This window comes from Stomoxys calcitrans, chromosome 1 (genome assembly GCF_963082655.1).
Source record: "Stomoxys calcitrans chromosome 1, idStoCalc2.1, whole genome shotgun sequence".
NCBI lineage: Eukaryota > Metazoa > Arthropoda > Insecta > Diptera > Muscidae > Stomoxys > Stomoxys calcitrans.
The window spans coordinates 105,698,397-105,717,625 of NC_081552.1; the positions used below are offsets into that span (position 1 = coordinate 105,698,397).

General features: G+C 37.5%; 1 protein-coding gene across 2 annotated transcripts in view; it reads left to right on the top strand.

The window, feature by feature from the left end:
• Nucleotides 1-13,259, top strand: part of LOC106086885 (MOB kinase activator-like 2) — a 33,215-nt gene extending 19,956 nt beyond the window's left edge. For both annotated transcript variants that reach the window (XM_013251709.2, XM_013251708.2), the window contains exon 2: nucleotides 12,718-13,259. In XM_013251709.2, coding sequence (XP_013107163.2) covers nucleotides 12,718-12,721 — 4 coding nt within the window. In that variant the 3' untranslated portion in view covers nucleotides 12,722-13,259. The remainder of the gene's footprint in view (nucleotides 1-12,717) is intronic.
• The last annotated feature ends 5,970 nt before the right edge of the window (nucleotides 13,260-19,229 follow it).

Here is a 19,229-nt window from a genome sequence, read left to right on the forward strand (position 1 = left end):
CTTTACCGACATTTCTGTAAAACCTGACAAAGGAAATTCTGTTGAACTTGACAGGCAGTAAAGCAATATTTCGTTCATTCTTCACAAAAACGAAGCAACAAAATAGCAACACGGGTCCAATGAGCGTTATACACAAAACCTTAATGAAAAAATATAAATTTTTCGTATTACAAGAAATGGCATTTTGGCTAAATGCTGTACTATGTTGAGTTAGGTAGGCCAACATTGTAAAGGTGTGATAATATTTTACCTATTGTTATCATTTTGATTCCGTAGATTATACATTATCACGTAATAAATTTCGAATTTTATAACTAAAGTGCTGTGTTTGTTTGTTTCCTCGCCAACAACATCGCTAACGTCATGTACAAAATCCAATAATTTAAGAGTTGAAAAGAGCCAAAACGCAATCATCTGGGCGAACGTTTTGCCAGAAACAAAAGTATACACCATTCTACAATATGACACACAAAGTATAATTAAAGTTGGTGGTGATGATTATTGACATTGTCAATTGGATTGGTTAGCTCCAATTTTGGTTCAATCGATACAAAGGGTATCTTAAGTTTATGTATATGAATTGAAATTGAATGAGGTATATGGAAAGGAGATTGTACTCAATTCGTCACTTTGTAACACCTTGAAGAAGTTGTTGTGATTAATTGCCATGACATTCTTAAACTATCTGGCAATGTCCTTAAGTCCGTTTGCCAAATTTATGCTATATTCTGAACGTATGAACTTTTTTCAAACAATTTATTCACAAATATTTCCTATTGCTGTAGGTCGGTTGGAAATTAAATTGTACAGCAAATCGATGGTTTAGTTTAGTTTAGTCCATATAATCATGGAGAGTTTACTACTCTCGTTTGGGAACCTCTCTCATTTGTTGTTCTTCTTTCCTTTTCTCAAAGACTTATCTTACAATAACAAGATGCGAATATAATAAAGAAAACAAATTGGCGTGTGGTAGTTATTTGAATAAAATTAGATATCAATTGAAATCAAATCCTAAATCCTTCTACAAATTTGTGAATTCAAAGCGCCGTTGTAATAGTTTACCGAACTTTCTTAGATATAAAACTAAAGTAGCTGATAACGATTCAGGCATTGCCGACATCTTTGCTGACTTTTTTAGCACTACTTACTCAGATAATTATTATGATTTATGTGGAACAAGTCCATACACAATCAACAATTCAGCTTTTATAGGCGTGTCTGGGATTGGCGAAAACGTAGTACTTGAAAATTTAAGATCACTGAAGATAACTTTTAATCCCGGTCCAGATGGAATTCCATCGAACATTTCAAAGCATTGCGCTCTCGAACTTTCGTATCCCCTTTATACATTAAAGCATGGGTGTCTGCCGGAATTGTGGAAGCAATCTTATATAAGACCGTTATTTAAAGCCGGAAATCGCAATGAGGTTTCTAATTACAGGGGCATTTAAATTTTGAATGCTATTCCGAAGCTGTTAGAGAAACACTATTTCACATCAAGTCTCTTCTGTATTGTCTCCCTACCAACATGGGTCCCGGAAATCGAAATCGACGATAACAAATATTTTAGAACTTACTTGTTTGGTCAACGATGGCTGTAGGGAACGCTACCAAACGGATACTATATATACCGATTTTAGTAAAGCATTTGATAAAGTCAACCACAATCTTCTGTTGAGTAAAATATATCTTATTGTTTTCAGTCTATCTTTACTAAAGTGGATCAGATCATATCTGACTGGACGCACTCAAAAAGTTAAATTTGGTACTGCAGTTTCCAAATCAATTGTTGCCTCTTCAGGTGTTCCACAGGGTAGTCATCTTGGCCCTGTGCTGTTTTGTTTGTTCATAAACGATCTACCTTTTACTTTAAAGCGCTCGAATATTTTGATGTATGCGGATGATGTAAAGATCTTCAGATCAACGAGACACCATGATGAACAGTGTTATCTTCAGTATGACCTTGATACCCTTTACGAATGGTGCAACCAAAACTTTATGGAACTTAATATTTCCAAATGCAAACACATATCATTTTCAAGAATAACCTCTCTTAAAACTAGCTACTTTTTGGGTTCCAATCAACTTGAAGTAGTCTATAGCTTTAAAGATTTCTTTTAGACCAACGCTTAAACTTCCGTCAACACATCTCAATGGTTGTAAACAAAGACTCTTGGCTTCATGAAACGCTGGAGTAAAGAACTTAATGATTTCTCTGTGACGAAAAACTTGTAAACATCGCTAGTTAGAAGTACGATTCAGTGGCATGGGATCAATATTCATTCTGATTTGATAGAATCGATTCAAAAACAATTTATATTATTTTGTCTCCGTCGAAATGGGTGGGACAGAAGTTCATTACTTTCGTATGAGTACCGATTAAATCTTATAAAGCCTCCCACATTAAATAGCCGTAGAACCATGCTAAACATTACGTTTTTGACTTGAAATTAGTTCATGGTCAAATAGATTCCTGCCTTCTTTTGAGTAGAATTTTTTTTAACGTTCCTATCAGACCAACTCGATATTTTGATCTTTTGAAAATTTCTTATTATAAAACCAACTATGCCAATAATGATCCCTTTCGGCACCTATGTTATCAATTCTAATCAACTGAAAGATATAATAGATCTATCTGAGAATCGAAAAGTTTAAAAAGGAATATTATATTATTTTTAAATTCTTAGGTTAATACATTTGTAAATATATGGTTATTAGGCTGTAAGGGTATTTATTACCTATAGACTTAAATAAAAACAAGTAAGAAGGCGTTAAGTTCGGCCGGGCCGAACTTTGGATACCCACCACCTCGGGTATATATGTGAACCACATTTCGTCAAAATCCAGTGAAAAATGCATACCGTAAGCCCCATAGCAGCTCTATAGATATCATCCGATTTAGACCAAATGCTTATAAGTACAAGTCATTGTTCAACCGAGAGATCGGTCTATATGGCAGCTATATCCAAATCTGGACCGATCTGAGCCAAATTGAAGACAAATATCGAAGGGCCCAACACAAGTCATTGTCCCAAATTTCGGCGACATCGGACAATAAATGCACTTTTTATGAGCCCAAAACTTTAAATCGAGAGATCGGTCTATATGGCAGCTATATCCAAATCTGCACCGATCAGGGCCAAATAGAAGAAAGATATTGAAGGGCCTAAGGCAAATCACTGTCCCAAATTTCAGCAAAATCGGATAATAAATGTGGCTTTTATGGGCCTAAGACCATAAATCGGAGGATCGGTCTATATGGCAGCTATATCCAACTTTGGACCGATCTGGGCCAAATTGACGAAGAATGTCGAAGGGCTCAACGCAACTCACTGTCCCAAATTTCAGCAAAATCGGATAATAAATGTGGCTTTTATGGGCCTAAGACCATAAATCGGAGGATCGGTCTATATGGCAGCTATATCCAAATCTGGGCCGATCTGGGCCAAATTGACGAAGAATGTTGAAGGGCCTAACACAACTCACTGTGCCAAATTTCATCTAAATCGGATATAAAATGTGGCTTTTATGGGCCTAAGACCCCAAATCTGAGGATCGGTCTATATGGCAGCTATATCCAAATTTGGACCGATCTGGACCAAATTGACGAAGGATATCGAAGGGCCCAACGCAACTCACTGTCGCAAATTTCAGCAAAATCGGATAATAAATGTGGCTTTTATGGACCTAAGACCATAAATCGGAGTATCGGTCTATATGGCAGCTATATCCAAATTTGGACCGATCTGGACCAAATTGACGAAGGATGTCGAAGGGCTTAACGCAACTCACTGTCCCAAATTTCAGCAAAATCGGATAATAAATGTGGCTTTTATGGGCCTAAGACCATAAATCGGAGGATCGGTCTATATGGCAGCTATATCCAAATTTAGACCGATCTTGGCCAAATTGACGAAGGATGTCGAAGGGCCCAACGCAACTCACTGTCGCAAATTTTAGCAAAATCGGATAATAAATGTGGCTTTTATGGACCTAAGACCCTAAATCGGCGGATCGGTCTATATGGGGGCTATATCAAGATATAGTCCGATATAGCCCATCTTCGAACTTAACCTGCTTATGGACAAAAAAAGAATCTGTGCAAAATTTCAGCTCAATATCTCAATTTTTAAAGACTGTAGCGTGATTTCAACAGACAGGCGGCCAGACGGACGGACATGTCTAGATCGTCTTAGATTTTCACGCTGATCAAGAATATATATACTTTATAGGGTCGGAAATGGATATTTCGATGTGTTGCAAACGGAATGACAAAATGAATATACCCCCATCCTTCGGTGGTGGGTATAAAAAAGTCGAGAAGTGCATACCCACAGATTTCAATTCTGCTCGTATGTGTTAGGTAGTTCCCAGTCTTGCAAACTCCTTCGTTCCAATTTTTTTTTTTGGGATATCTCTGTGGTCCGGTGTCCAGAACCGTTCTCGTTAAAAGATCTGTGATAGTCGAGAAAATCATTTTTTTAGATTGAATGGCGGCATTGTTAAAACATTCTATCTGGGCCTTCTAAATTGCAAGGATCTTCGCTACATACTACACACACTACAATAAGCCCTCTCCTAGCTAATTAGTTTATAGTGGTATTTTTCTGAATTGCGGTATACTAATAAAAATGCGATATAGGTACGTATCGCTACCGCAATAGATGAGGCGTTATGTTCAGCGCACTGATATGAGTGGCCATCATTTAATAAATATTCGTACACTCATTTTCATGCTTCGTGTGCCACATTATTGCTTACATTTAATTTCATTCTTGGGTAATAATTTATATAATTTTTTTGAAAGTTTTTCAAACTTTTTTTTACCCTCCACCATAGGATGGGGATATACTAATTTCGTCATTCCATTTGTAACATCGAAATATTGATCTGATACCTAAGAAAGTGTATATTTTCTTGATCGTCATGACATTGTAAGTCGATTTCCGTCTGTCGAAAGCACATACTTCCTATTAATGTAGATCGGTTGAGATTGTAAATGAGCTAAATCGATCCATGTTTTGATATGTCTGCCATATAAAACGATCTCGGATCTTGACTTCTTTAGCTACTAGAGCCTCTTATCCGATTTGTCTGACATGTACTGTTGGACTTCCAACAACTGTGCCAAGTATGGTCCAAATCGTTTCATTGTGGTCCAAATCGTTCCATCTCCCGGTTTGACTTTTTGAGCCCTTTAGAGATCGCAGTTACTATCCGATTTGGCTGAAGTTGTTTACGTGGTATTTTTGTATGATTTCTAACAGCTATTACTAAATTAAAATTTTCTTTTTCGAGGTTACTTTTTGTTTCTAGATCGCACAACAAGCCGAATACTGGCTAGGTGTATGTCCATAGTGGCATGGGGCGGATTAATATGCGCACCCTCTTTTCAACCTAACCTAACAGCCATTGCAAGGAAGGTCCATTTCGGTCGATACTTGATACAGCTCCTTTATATTTGAAAAGGTCATTCGAAGAACGCGTCACTTGCGATCCATAGTATAGGGTATATAAGATAGTAAATGGCTTTTAAGACGACGACAACCAAGGTGGTGAGACCAAGAACTGTCTTAGAGTGTAAGAAGGCAATTGCCGCCTTCTCTGAACATGACATTATCGTAATATTTAAAAAAAAAACTTTTAGATCAGCACCAATAACCTGAGATGATGCAGAGTCAACGTAAGAACGTCGACAGTTGGACAGTTGTCCTATAGAGAAATTACAACCAAGGTAGTGAAGTCACACACTGCCTTCCCTGAGTATCAAAACATCAGTAAATGGGAATGAAGTGGTAGACGTCTTGACTGTAAAAGCTAGAGATCTACTTTCAATAAACTTGGTGAATGCGAAGCCTTTCGAGGCAGTTCAAGTTAAGGGGCGTGGGCGACGTATTGTGGAACCCACTTAGGGCATAAATAGGAATACGATTAGTGAATTCCTTGTATAAATTGACTTTTCATGATTTTGGGCACACAGCATGTCGATGAGTGGCTTAGATATATCTCCATAGCGGCATTATACGGGTTAAAATACGAACGCTTTTACAAAAACGCTTAAAACCAGTACCAATAATTTGAAAAAAAATATTTATTTTCCATTTTTATAAACAACTAGCCGAACCGGGCCCGCTCCGCTTTGAATGCGGATATAGAATTCGTGCCTGAACGCCTGCGTTCGAATCCTGGCGAGAACATCGGACAAAATTTAAAGCGGTGGTTATCCACTCCTAATGCTGAGGTGTCGCACTGCGGTACGCCTTACGGATTCGGCATAAAAAGGTCCCTTATCATTGAGTTTAAGCTTGAATCGGAAATCACTCATTGATGTGTGAGAAGTTTGCCCCTACTTGGTTCCTACTCCCAAATGCCTTTCTTTGGAGTCCTACCGTATTGGCAAATATTTCCGATTCAAGTCGTATTTGAGGGGTGTGTGGCCGACCAAACACTTGGCCCTTAAAGTAAATATAAGATTCGTGCTCTACTTTTAAATACATTTTATAGGAGCCCCATATTGCCTTGATCGGTAAATATGTTCTGTTTGAAGTTGCGGTGGACGCCAGGTTCTTTGTCTCGTCAATGAGTACCAATTTCCCGGCTACTTGGACCCTAATTTTAATACAATATTCGTTTTTTTTGTCTACAATACATTTAATTTGATACCTGGGAGGCGTTTTTTGGGGTAAGGGGATGTCTACAAATAATAAAGCCTATGTTTCCTTCTAGACAAACCTACGCAATCTTGGAAAATTTTTAGAAAACCCTTTCAGTCGTTTTTTGATTCTACGGAACAAACAAACAAACTGAGTCCCATATAGTCATGATGGGTCCATGATGCCCATGTGGAGCTTTTTTGGGATTGGGGTGACGCCCCGTACTTGGATCTGATTTTGTATGCCAGATTCGTAATCTACTCCCGAATACCTTTCATTTGAGCCCCATATTGACATGAATGTCCAATATGTCTGTTTGGGGGAGTTTTGAGTAGGGGCGGCCCGATAGGTACTTAGACTCACATTTTAATACCATATTCGTATTCTACTCTTCAATACTTTTCACTTGATACCCATATTATCCCGATCGGTCCACTTTCGATTTTGAGTGGTGTTTTTGGCATTAGGGGTAGGGTCTGCCCCCTTCCGATATCAACAAATTATATAGCCTATGTTTCCATTCGGACCAATGTACACAATCTGCGAAAATTTCAAGTTAATCAGCTCAGCCGTTTTTAAGTCTATACGGAACAAACAAACAAACCCACAAACAAACACGAATTGATTTTTATATATAACTAGCTGGAAGGGGCCCTCTCCGGTGCGCCTTCTTTCACTCTCCTATTTTATCTGACATCTTAACTAATACGATCAGGAAATAAGTTCTGTTTGGGGGTGCTGGTACGCCCTTTCATATATTTCGCCCCAATGTGGATATCATATTGGTGCCCTACTCACAAATACCTTTCATTTAAGCCTTTTATTGCCTTGGTGGGTAAGATTTGCACTCTACTTTAAACACCTTTTATTTGATACCCATATTGCCCAAAGAGTAAAAGTGTCCTGCTGGGTGGTGTTTATGGGGGTGGGGATTATTGAGATGACATTTTTATGCCAAGTTCGTACTCTACTCTTAAATACCTCTCTTTTGATACCCATATTGTCCAAAGCGGTAAACATGTTTGTTCGGATGGGTTTTGAGATGGGGCGTCCCCCCAGGTTAGTTGATCCCAAAATTTTATACCAATTTCGTGTTTTTGGTGTACCATAAGGTAGCATTCAAAATTTCGTTTACATCGGTGCACCCATCTCCCAGATCTGGGGTTTTTGAAAATTGTGTAAAGGAGGAGGGTCGTTACTGGCAACCTTCAGTCTGCTTTCCGACATGACTGTGACCTGTCATGACGGACACAATAACTGAGACATCCGTTCTAGCCATCGACAGCAAAGCGGTAGACCTCTTCAAGCCTAGACCAGACCACATAATTTTGGAATGCCCACAACCCTTGCTGTCTTGCAGGTGAATAGGGCAAGAGTTGTCTTTCTTACACTTTCCAAATATTTGATTTGAAGTTCAATTTCCTGTACAGCAAAACGCTTTCAGTAAATGGAACATTCTTTCCCCCCATGGAGACAGGTGGCATTGTGGTTAACTTATATCTCCTGCTGAGAAGAACCTTTTCCGTTTAGATGGATTTACGGTTAGACCACCTTCGCTAGCCCACTTCGCTGTCGCACGTGGAGCTTCCTGAAGTATATCTTTAAGAGTGTTGGGAAACTTTTCCTTAAGCGCAATTCCCACGTTATATTGTCAATGGCTACATTCCAAAGTAGAGGAGACAGTACACCTCCTTGAAGTGTTCCCCTGCTGGCCCATCTTTTTAGATCCACAGATCCCAAGCCTGCCGTAATACATCTTTCAGTAATTAAGTTATTAACAAACTTTCTTGCGGTAGAGTTGATGCCTAGAAACTCCAACTCCTTCATGATTGACGTCGGTTTTACATTATTGAAAGCACATTCAATGTCAAGAAATGATACAATTGTGTATTCCTTGACAGCGAAAGAGAGTTCCTTTATGTAGGCGACTAGGTCGTGAAAGGCTGTTTCAGTGCATTTCCTTTACTATTGGATTGCCCAAAAAGTAATTGCGGATTTTTTAAAAGAAAGTAAATGCATTTTTAATAAAACTTAGAATGAACTTTAATCAAATATAATTTTTTTACACTTTTTTTCTAAAGCAAGCTAAAAGTAACAGCTGATAACTGACAGAAGAAAGAATGCAATTACAGAGTCACAAGCTGTGAAAAAATTTGTCAACGCCGACTATATGAAAAGTCCGCAATTACTTTTTGGGCAATATATGCATGCTGTTGCCAAGACAGGCGATCTCCAGGGATCTTTGCCCTAAGATATGTTTCTATCAACCTCTCTAGAGTCTTTATCCTAAAGGATGACAAACTTATAGGAAAATCTTTCGCCTTCGTGTGGTAAGCTTTTCCTGCTATTGGAATAAAAATGACTTTTGTGTCCATCCATCCCACAGTTGTATAGGACAAGCTACTACATGCGAAACTACTTATCGGCCAAACTATTTTCGGCTCAGACACAATTTCCCCAATAACCTCCGACGAATGCATACCAGTGACAACCTCTTCTGGCGCCACGTTGTTCGTTGGAAAATTTCCCGGGAAATGTGTTTCAACGAATATTTGTAGTGTTTCCCCACTAGACGTTATCCATACATTCTCTGAGTGTGAGAACTAAGACATTTTGTCGAAAAAAACGGACAGTTGTTGCTAATGCCTTACGGTTGAGAGATCGTGTTTATAGGAGGTGGAAGCCGTATAAAACTCCTGAATTACTCAATGAATACCGGAATGCAAGGAGAGCGGCTCATGATGTGATAAAGGGGGTAAAATCTGAGTTTTAATATATGGCAAAATTGTCCAATGTTATTGATACGAACATATTTGGCAGACAATACGGGAGCTTGACATTGGTAGAAGGGCTAACACACAACAGGACAATGCTATGGTTGACGTTGATGGCATTAACAGTAAGTTTTTGGACATTTCTATGTGTGGCGTTGACGATTCATTTTACTACATGTCTTTGGATATGTTAGATGACCGCTTTGACTTAATCGGTGTAAGTGAGTTGAAAGTTTTCTCAAGTTTTATGTGGATAAAATCAAACGCAGTTGGTGCAGATGGTATACATCTTTCAGGCAGTCTGGTTTCCAGGAGGGAAATAGTTGTACAACAGCTCTTTTAGTCGTTGCTGAGGATAAACGGAACTACTTGGATGAGAGAAATATTGTATTTTTAGTTCTCTTGGACCACTCAAAATCGAGACGGTAATCATGAATTGCTATGCTCTAAATTACGTTACTTTTTTGGATTCTCAGCCACGTCTGTAATATTGCTGCTCTCCTGCCTGAGCGATCGGTATCAGTATGTTGGGATAAGTTAGTGATAAGTGCTCTCAGTCACGGCCCTCTACTCTTTTCGATGTATATCAATGATCTCCCATTGCATTTGAGGAATTTTCGTATTTGGATGATGTCCAAGTATATACTGGCACTACATTGTCGGAAATTGATGATTGTGTGGCTGCTTTGAACGAGGACCTGACTAATATTTCATTATGAGCATTTGGCAACGGTCTTACTATTAATCCGAAGAAGTCAAATGTATTATTATTCGAGGACGAATTTCACGGACTCAGTTTAATGCTGATTTAATGGTGAATAATCAGAGTATTGAGAAAGTTGATCTAGCGAAGAATTTTGGTATGGTTCTCAACAGCTATTTGACATGGTCGAATCATATTATATCGTCATGTGGTCGTGTTTACTCGATGCTTTCAGTATTACGCGATATGTCTATGGTTTACGGCGATATGGCATCATTTCGGGTTTTTCGGTACAGTTGTACGACATGAGTTTTCAAAATCTTCTTAAATTAAGTTGTCAACCCACGCACGTATAAACCAACGCCTGCGTTTTTAAGACTTAGTAGAGGCAATCGTTTGGTTTTGTTACGCCATAAAAGTTTTTATATCCGAGTGGCAATTCTTTATTACCTCACTCCATCTTTGAAACTCACTCCCTTATAAAGCTCAAACTATTACAAATGCGGTAAACTTTAGGAAAAATGTTGTCTCCTTTTTATGTAATAACTAAGGAAATGATTTAGATATGAGATATACGTTTTAATATGAAAGTTTTGTGTTTTAATAAATACGTGACAGTTTATTATATGTTCTTTTTTTCTTTTATATCAATGTTTTTTAAACATTTTATTAATTTATTTCTTTCTTATGAAATTATTCAATATTCCGATTTATCTGCTCATTCAACTGTTTTTAAGTTCTTTTAAGCCTTTTTCCCCTTTGCTTACATATTATTTTTTTTCTTCTTTTTCTACTTTTACTCTTACTCTAATTTCAAAGTTCAGCTAAAATTTTAAATTGATCTTAATTTTTTAATTCAAATATTATGTTCTTTGATTCTTGCCTATTAAATTCTTGACACTAATTAGTTTTAAGTACCTTTATGTGACTTACCTTATATATAAATTTCAAACATTGTATTTTGATCTAAAATTCCTGTACTGGAATATGAGTACTTCATGAACTTGTGACAGGAAGTCAAATAAAACAAAAAAATATACCCCACCGTAATAGGTATACAGGACAGAATCTTCGTTAGCATTGAGGCCTCATATTTTTCCTCCACGGAGCTGCATAATTCCACCCTGGATTTGTTCTGGGCCTTTCTCAGCTCGCCCTGGTATTTTTTTTTAAGTCAGTCTTATAGACGTCCCAATCGTGTAGTGCCCTTATGGCTTTCGTTCTGTTGAAGAGTTTTCTGCAGTCCTTCCTTAGACCAGCCAGTTCGCCGTTTGAACCTTGGCTTGGCATGCTGACACAAGAAAGTCATTCAGGGCCTTCATGATCCGCTTGACCATTATCATGACCAATGTTATCCTTTGCAGTTTCCACTTCCTTTTCTGATCTGAAACGACTATCCCGTACAGAATGTGTGCCGAAATTTATCACAATCCGCCTTTCTTCTGTTGAACGGAGAGACCAAGGCTGACGGCGATGATCAGAGAAGTTGTGATCATCAAACACTTCCCAGTCGCATATCCTTCCGCTTATATCTTCCGATACAAAGTTCACATCTAGTACCTCCTGCCTGTTCCTGATAATAAAGGTCGGTTTATTCTCTTTGCTACAAATCTCCAGATTGCAACTTATAATATATTCGATAAGCAGCTCACCCTTTTCGTTGATATCCGAACTTCCCCATGTGCATTAGCATCACTTCCTACAATGAGGCTCTTCTTCCCTGCAGAAGCGGCTTCAACCAGCAACTCAACGTGTGCCCTATATAGGCAAACCAGCCAGTAATGAGAGTTATTAATTTCAAGGCTGGCTACTACTGAATCTTCAGTGCTTAGCGACGGAAGAAGAAAGCATTAATACTACTCTTTGCAAGAATATAGGCTCTGTGTCTCGCATTCCCCGTACCCTTGAGAAGTTTAAATCGCGGAATTCTTAGTCCACAAACCATTCCTCCACACACCCATAATTCCTGGACAAGAACCATGTCGAATCCTCCTGCGATCAGAAGGATATTTAGTGCCGCCGAAGCGACCGTACAATGGTGGAGATTTATCTGCAAACACCGGACCATAGTCAGGATTTAAAATTTCCACCACTGTTGCGTTAGACTTTTCTTCTGAATCGGCCAAGAGTTCAGACTCACAAGTTTCATTCGATCTTGTCACGATGAGTCTTCTTATGCATCCAGGGGCAGTTGAGAGAGCAATGGAATCACTCTTCCTCAGGACACTGGATACTTGTGGTGTGGACGATGTCTCCATAGATTCTTCACTCGCTGATGCTATCGAAGTACTTTTTGAGTTCCGTCCTTTCCCGCTGGCGCACACCTTGAGCCCAATCCAACTGGATGACCCACCCACACAGGGCAGGCATCCCCTCTGGACGTATTCCCCTTCTGTTTCGATCGTGGCAGGGGGATTTTAAACCAGTGTTGCCAAAAGGATAATAGCTAAAAAATCACCCTTTATTTTACACTTCAATGCTTCAATACGATTTGTTTATAAATATGGCCTTTAGTAATAAACATTTTATAATATATGAATGCAATTTACAAGTTTTTAATGTTTGTCGTTTAACTTTCTCTTTTTAGGTAAGTTTTTCAATGAAAGAATGAATTTAAACTAGAACTACCAACTGCTACCAGCAAAGTGGACGACACATCTTGAATACATTCAACCAATTTTTGTTCTGGCGATATTCTAAAGGAAGACGAGAGAGAAAGTTGCAATTACTATTATCTAAATTAAATTTTTTCAATTCATTTATTATACAGAAATATTTTTACAGAAAAGTTCACGTGAAAGTACATGTTTTGAGATCTATCGACAAGATATAACAACAAATAACTCTTAAATTATAATTTATACAAAAATTATGTTTGCAAAATTTCGCAGTGACTAGGTTTTTATATGAGGTAAAAAGGGCAAAAAACCTTAATTTAAAATAAGAGGTATTTTCAAACATAAATAGAAAATGTATATGAATTTATGTACAAAATTATTAAGTAAATAATCGCCTGTATCATAGACTTTTCTGTTTGGTGATTTATTAGAGTCTACAGAGCACGCATTTTGATAATAAAATAAAATAATTTGCATGCGTTGTTCGTTTGTAAGACGATTCATGTTTAAATCATAGACCAAACTGAAAATGTTTGACAGTGAAACAAAACACGAAACGTTCGTGAGTGTTGCCAAAAAGATCACCAAAAATCGGAATCACTAAAAAGCTATATGTAAATGTGGAGCGATTTTTGATGAAATTGTCGTTGTACACTGAGGCGGTACCCTTTGCCGATGAAGGAATCCATCGGGTCAATCCGGTACGTACAACCGGCTGCCATGCGATTGATAAAATTGTCCACATATGTTGGGACGCCAAGATAGGCCCAAAATTGTGGACTATACAACCGTAAGGCCATATCGGATGAAAGATATATACAGCGGTCAAAAAAAGTATTCATCATTAGCAAAATTGATAATAAATTCACTTATTTTGGGTAATTGAAGAAAATTTAAAGTAAACAAATAATGCAGTTTTATGCAATAGTTTATTTTTCGTAATATGTTTTAAAATAAACTCAAAAAATAAATTTAATTAGCGCAAAAAATGCAATTTTATATAATAACACCAAAAACAGAACAAAAAAAGTATTCATCATTGATGTGCTATCATCAAAGTCAAATTCAAATATTATTTGGGAATCCCCCTTTTCTGTTTTATTTAGTAAAGGAGGCTTTGCCCTTGACAGCAAATATTTAATTTCATTGAAAATATAGTTTTTGTCAAAAAGGGTCGTAAGCAAAACGAGGTTTCTGATGAGGTAAAAGTTTTGATAATAAAACACCACAGGAATGGTTTAACTCAAAAAACTATCAGTGAAATATTAAATAGACCACGATCTACTATACAATCCATCATCAGAAAGTGGACAGAAACGAAAACTGTTGACAATAAACCAAGATCTGGTCGACCAAAAGCACTTTCAGTTGGAGATGTGCGTTGGCTAGTGCGGCAAGTTCAGAAAACTCCGAAGACAAATGCGACCATTCTTCGTAAAAACACTATGGAATATTTAGGGAAGGAAGTTACTACACAAACAATTCGAAATACACTCAAAAGACATAGTTACAGAGGAAGAACTGCACGTAAGAAGCCCTTTATAAATAAAATAAACCGAGTGAAAAGGCTAAACTTCGCAAAAATGTATGTAAAACAGCCCGAATCATTTTGGAAAACAGTCATTTTTGCAGACGAGAGCAAGTGTAATCTTTTTGGGTGCGATGGAAAGGTCATAGTGTACAGAAAACCAAATACAGAGCTTGAAGAACGAAACACAGTTGCTACTGTAAAACATGGTGGAGGTGGTTTAATGGTTTGGGGGTGTATGGCGGCTTCAGGAGCGGGAAATCTTGAAATTATTAATGGAGTAATGGATCATAAGTATTACATTGACATTTTAAAGAGGAATTTAAAAGATAGTGCTGTAAAACTTGGGCTTGGTAATAACTTTCAATATTATCAAGATAATGACCCCAAACATTCTGCTTTAAATACCAAGATGTGGATGCTGTATAACTGCCCCAAAGTCATTAAAACTCCTCCTCAAAGTCCCGACTTGAACCCAATTGAACATCTTTGGGAACATCTCGAACGCAAATTGAGAACGCGCAATTTTTCGAGCAAGAGTCAAATGCAACAGGTGATAATGGAGGAATGGACTAATATAGACCAAAATATAACCGCTAAATTAGTCCAATCGATGTCAAACCGTTTAAAAGAAGTTATAAGACGCGGTGGTCGAATAACAAAGTATTAATTTTTTTAAATTATGTTATTTATTTGTTTGTTTTTTTGCAATGATGAATACTTTTTTTGTTTAATTTTTTGTGTTCAGCTGTAAAATGGCCCTTTTTGTTCCAATAAATACTATTTTTTTCTTTAAAAACAATGAAATTGTGTACATATATATCACACAAGCACTACTGCATCATTAGTTTAATATGTTTTTATTCCAATTGTCTTTTGTAGACTTATTAAAAAAAAAACATTGAATGATGAATACTTTTTTTGACCGCTGTATGGGAATATTTCACCGGAAATGTTTGTTATAATCGGTTAAGCATAGAACATATATGTCCCATTTTATATTATTGCTCTAAAATCTACATTTATTGCTGAATTTTGAAAAATTTGCACTTAATCGATAGAGAACCAATGAGGGCATAAAATTCCGTCACAAAAATTTAATACAATTTTCCCGTCTCGTTTTGGTAAGTTGTCAAACACAAAAATTTCTATTATTCTTTTCATTAATTGAAAATGTTTCTATATCGAAGATTTGATGGACTAAGAGCTAAATTCTTATTATTATTAGTGTAAAAATTTACTGATAGAGGATATCAGTAAATTTTTACATAAATTGATTTGGTGAGATACCTTTCGCTTTACACTTGCTACACTGATAGGACATACATATATGTCCCATTCGTCCTCAAAGGTAAATAAAAAATAAAGATCTGCCTTGGCGTTTTCCTATATATTCATTTCTGAGGGTAAAATATAATTTTTTTTATTCATAAAAGCACAAAAAACGATAACCAATAGCCAATGAAATTAACTAAATTAGAGCTTTAAGTGTTTAGCGAGGTGCATTTTCCTATTGGAAAGTTATCATGTCAGTAGCTAATATAATTGCAATGGAAACTCTTTAAAGCAGTATCAGCGTTAAATTTCGGATTTTGAGAGGGAGTTTTGGAAAAGATTACGAATGCTTAGGTGTCATCTGCCTTTGTGTTATCTAGTAGCATAGAACTCAATGGTAAGGGACCTCCTTTTTTATAGCCGAGTCCGAACGGCGTGCCGCAAATGCTTTTTTACACTTCATTTTAACGCTCACGTATACTCCACCACACCCATCACAACAATAAATAGGGCATGAATTATTTTAAATGTTTTCATATTTGGCAGTCTAAATAGAATACACAATCTGATTTATTTTGCATTCTAAGCCATATTCGAAAACACTTTTGTACCTAAATATTTACCTCTGGGAACGAATGGGACATATATGTACCATAATTTTTTTTTATAGAAGGAGAATCATTTTTACCATTTTGGCGACACTTTATTTAGTAAATAGGACTATTCTATGAACGAATATGCAAGAAAATCTAAACTTTATCCAGCAGTTAATTCTTCGTCCTCAAAGGGTTAGCAAATGATAATTTTTTTGCATTACTAGCCGAACCGGGCCCGCTCCCCTGCGCCTTCTTTAACTCTCTAATATCTTTTTAGGTCGGGGACACTTCGCCCTGAATGCGGATATCGAATTCGTGCCATTGTAGCCTATGACGCTGAACGCGTTCAAATCCTGGCGAGAACATCGGACAAAGCGGTGTTTATCGCCTCTTAATGTTGACGACATTTGCGAGGTACAATGCCATGCATGGGCAGAGGTGTCGCACTGTTGAAATTACTGAAATTAGACATTGAATTCGTTCTTTATTCCCAAAGGCAGTGAAGTTCAGTTTAGGGGGTGCTTTAGGGCGTACCCCAAAACACTTGGCTCCAAAATTGGATATCAATCGTTTTCTAGTCTCAAATACCTTTCATTTGAGTTCCATATTGTCATAATGGGTCCAATAACCCATTTGACGTATCTTTAGGAGGAAAAGCGCCACCTAGACTTGAATGCAAATTTTAATGTAATATTCGTAATCTACTCCCTAATACCTTACATTTGAGTCCCATATAGCCATGGTCGGCTAATATGGCTAATTGGGGGGTGGGCGACCTCCCATTACTTGGACCTAATGTTTTATGCCATATTTGTAATCTACTGCCTAATACTTTTCATTTAAGTCTCATATTGACATGAACTTCAAATATATCTGTTTAAAAAAGTATTGGGGGAGAGGGGGTCCGCTGGGTACTTGGACCCAAATTTTTACGTGCAAGATGTATGTCCCGATTGTAACCAGGGACCGCACGATACACATCACCTGTTTAACTGCCCTGCCAGACCCATTCGACTCTGACCCAGATCCCTGTGGACGCACCCCATCCTAGTCGCAGAGATCCTGGGTCTTGACACTCGACAGAATCAAGCAGACAAAAAATAGAAACAAAAACCTTCTACAACAACAACCCAAGTTTTAATACCATATTCGTTTTCTGGTCTCCAATAACTTTCATTTGAAACCCTTATTGTGCCCATCGGACCACTTTTGGATATGGGTGGCGTTTTTTAGGTAAGGGGGAGGGTCCGCCTCTATCAGATATCTACAAATTATCTAGCCTATGTTTCTTTCCAGACAAACGTACACAGTCTATAAAAATTTTAAGAAAATCGGTTCAGACAAGTATCATATAGTCAGTGGGGGCTCAATTGCGTTTTTGTGGGGTGGCCTGACCCCCTATACTTCGATCTGATTTTGTATGCCAGATTCGAAATCTACTCCCGAATACCTTTTATTTGAGCCCCATATTGAAATGAACGTCTAATATATCCGTTTTGGGACTGGGGCGGCCCAATGGGTACTTAGGCTCAAATTTTAATACCATATTTGTATTACCTATATTGTTATTTTGGATTGTGTTTTTGGCATAGGGGGAGGGTCCGAGAAAATCCTTTCTGCCGTTTTTCAGTCTATACGGAACAAACAAACCGAGTCCCATATATTCGTGATTGGCTAATGTGCCCATTTTAGGCGTTTTTGTGGGGGTGGGGTGACCCCCTAAACTTCACATGAATTTGTATGCCAGATTCGTTATCTACACCCGCATACTTTTCATTTGAAACCCATATTGTCCTTATCGGTCGACTTTTGGTTTTGGGTGGTGTTTTTGGGGTAACGGTGGAGGGCCCGCCCCCTTCCGTTATCAATAAATAAAGCCTACTTCTTGACCATATTCTTAATCTACTCCCGAATACATTTCATATGAGTTCCATATTGTCATGATCGTCAAATAAACCTTTTTTAAGGGGTTTTGGAGGTTTTTGGAGTTTTGGGGCGGCCCCCAGGTACATGGAGCCAACTTTTATTATGAAATTCTTACTCTACTCTTGACTACCTTTCATTTGAAGCCCATATTGTCCCAATCGGTCCACTTTTATTTTTGTGTAATATTTTTGGGGTTAGGAGAAGGGTCTGCCGCCTCCCGATATCAAAAAATTATAAAGCCCATGTTTTCTTCCAGACCAACCTGCACAATCTGTGAAAATTTCAAAGTAATCGGTTCAGCCATTTTTGAGTCTATGCAGAACAAACTAACACAAATTGAATTTCATATAGAAGATTTCTGTAAAACGGACGGAGTTAAGGGCTTGCAAATCAATGGAATTTAATGAGGGCTTACAACTAAAACAATTTTTTAGCTTTTTGGCAAAAACTCAAAAAACAAGCAGTCAAACAAATAATACAACATACAACAAATTGGTAGAAAAGAAACAGTAACCAATTGGAGAGTTGTAATAAGAGCTTGCAACACTAAACCTTTTTTGATATTAGGCTAAGTGCTACTTGTGGGTAATGACAGTGAAGCAACGTCTTTCAATCGAATTAACAAGATTTTGGCATCTTTCTTGGGAAATAGGGCTACAGGATAGCTGTATTAAATTTCAAAAGCTTTTATTTCTTGTCGAATACACCCCTTCCTTAATTTTTGTCCACAAAATTCAATCGAGTTTAAACCTTTTTGAATTTTCCGCAAACCACATTTTACTTTTTTGCTATTGTTTTTTTTTGGGATCGTAGTGCTATTGAAAACCCTAAACCAGAATCATTGTACAGAAAACACATGGTAGCACTGTTTTTTCCAGAATGTCGACATGCATTCATAATATTTCTGATCCAATATATGGGACCAACACCTTGGTGCGAAAAGCATCCGCGTACCATTGTACTGAAACCCCCATATTTTTCGGGGGTTTTTATGAAATGCGGATTAATTTCTATTTAGGAGGTCTTCTCAACAAGCATCACGCACTGTTTTCACCAAATGACACAAATTTTAACTCATATGTGCAAATAACGTTCCGCGATTTTTCATGGAGCCACTTTACATGATTTTAAGCAAAAGTTAATCATCTAGCTATGT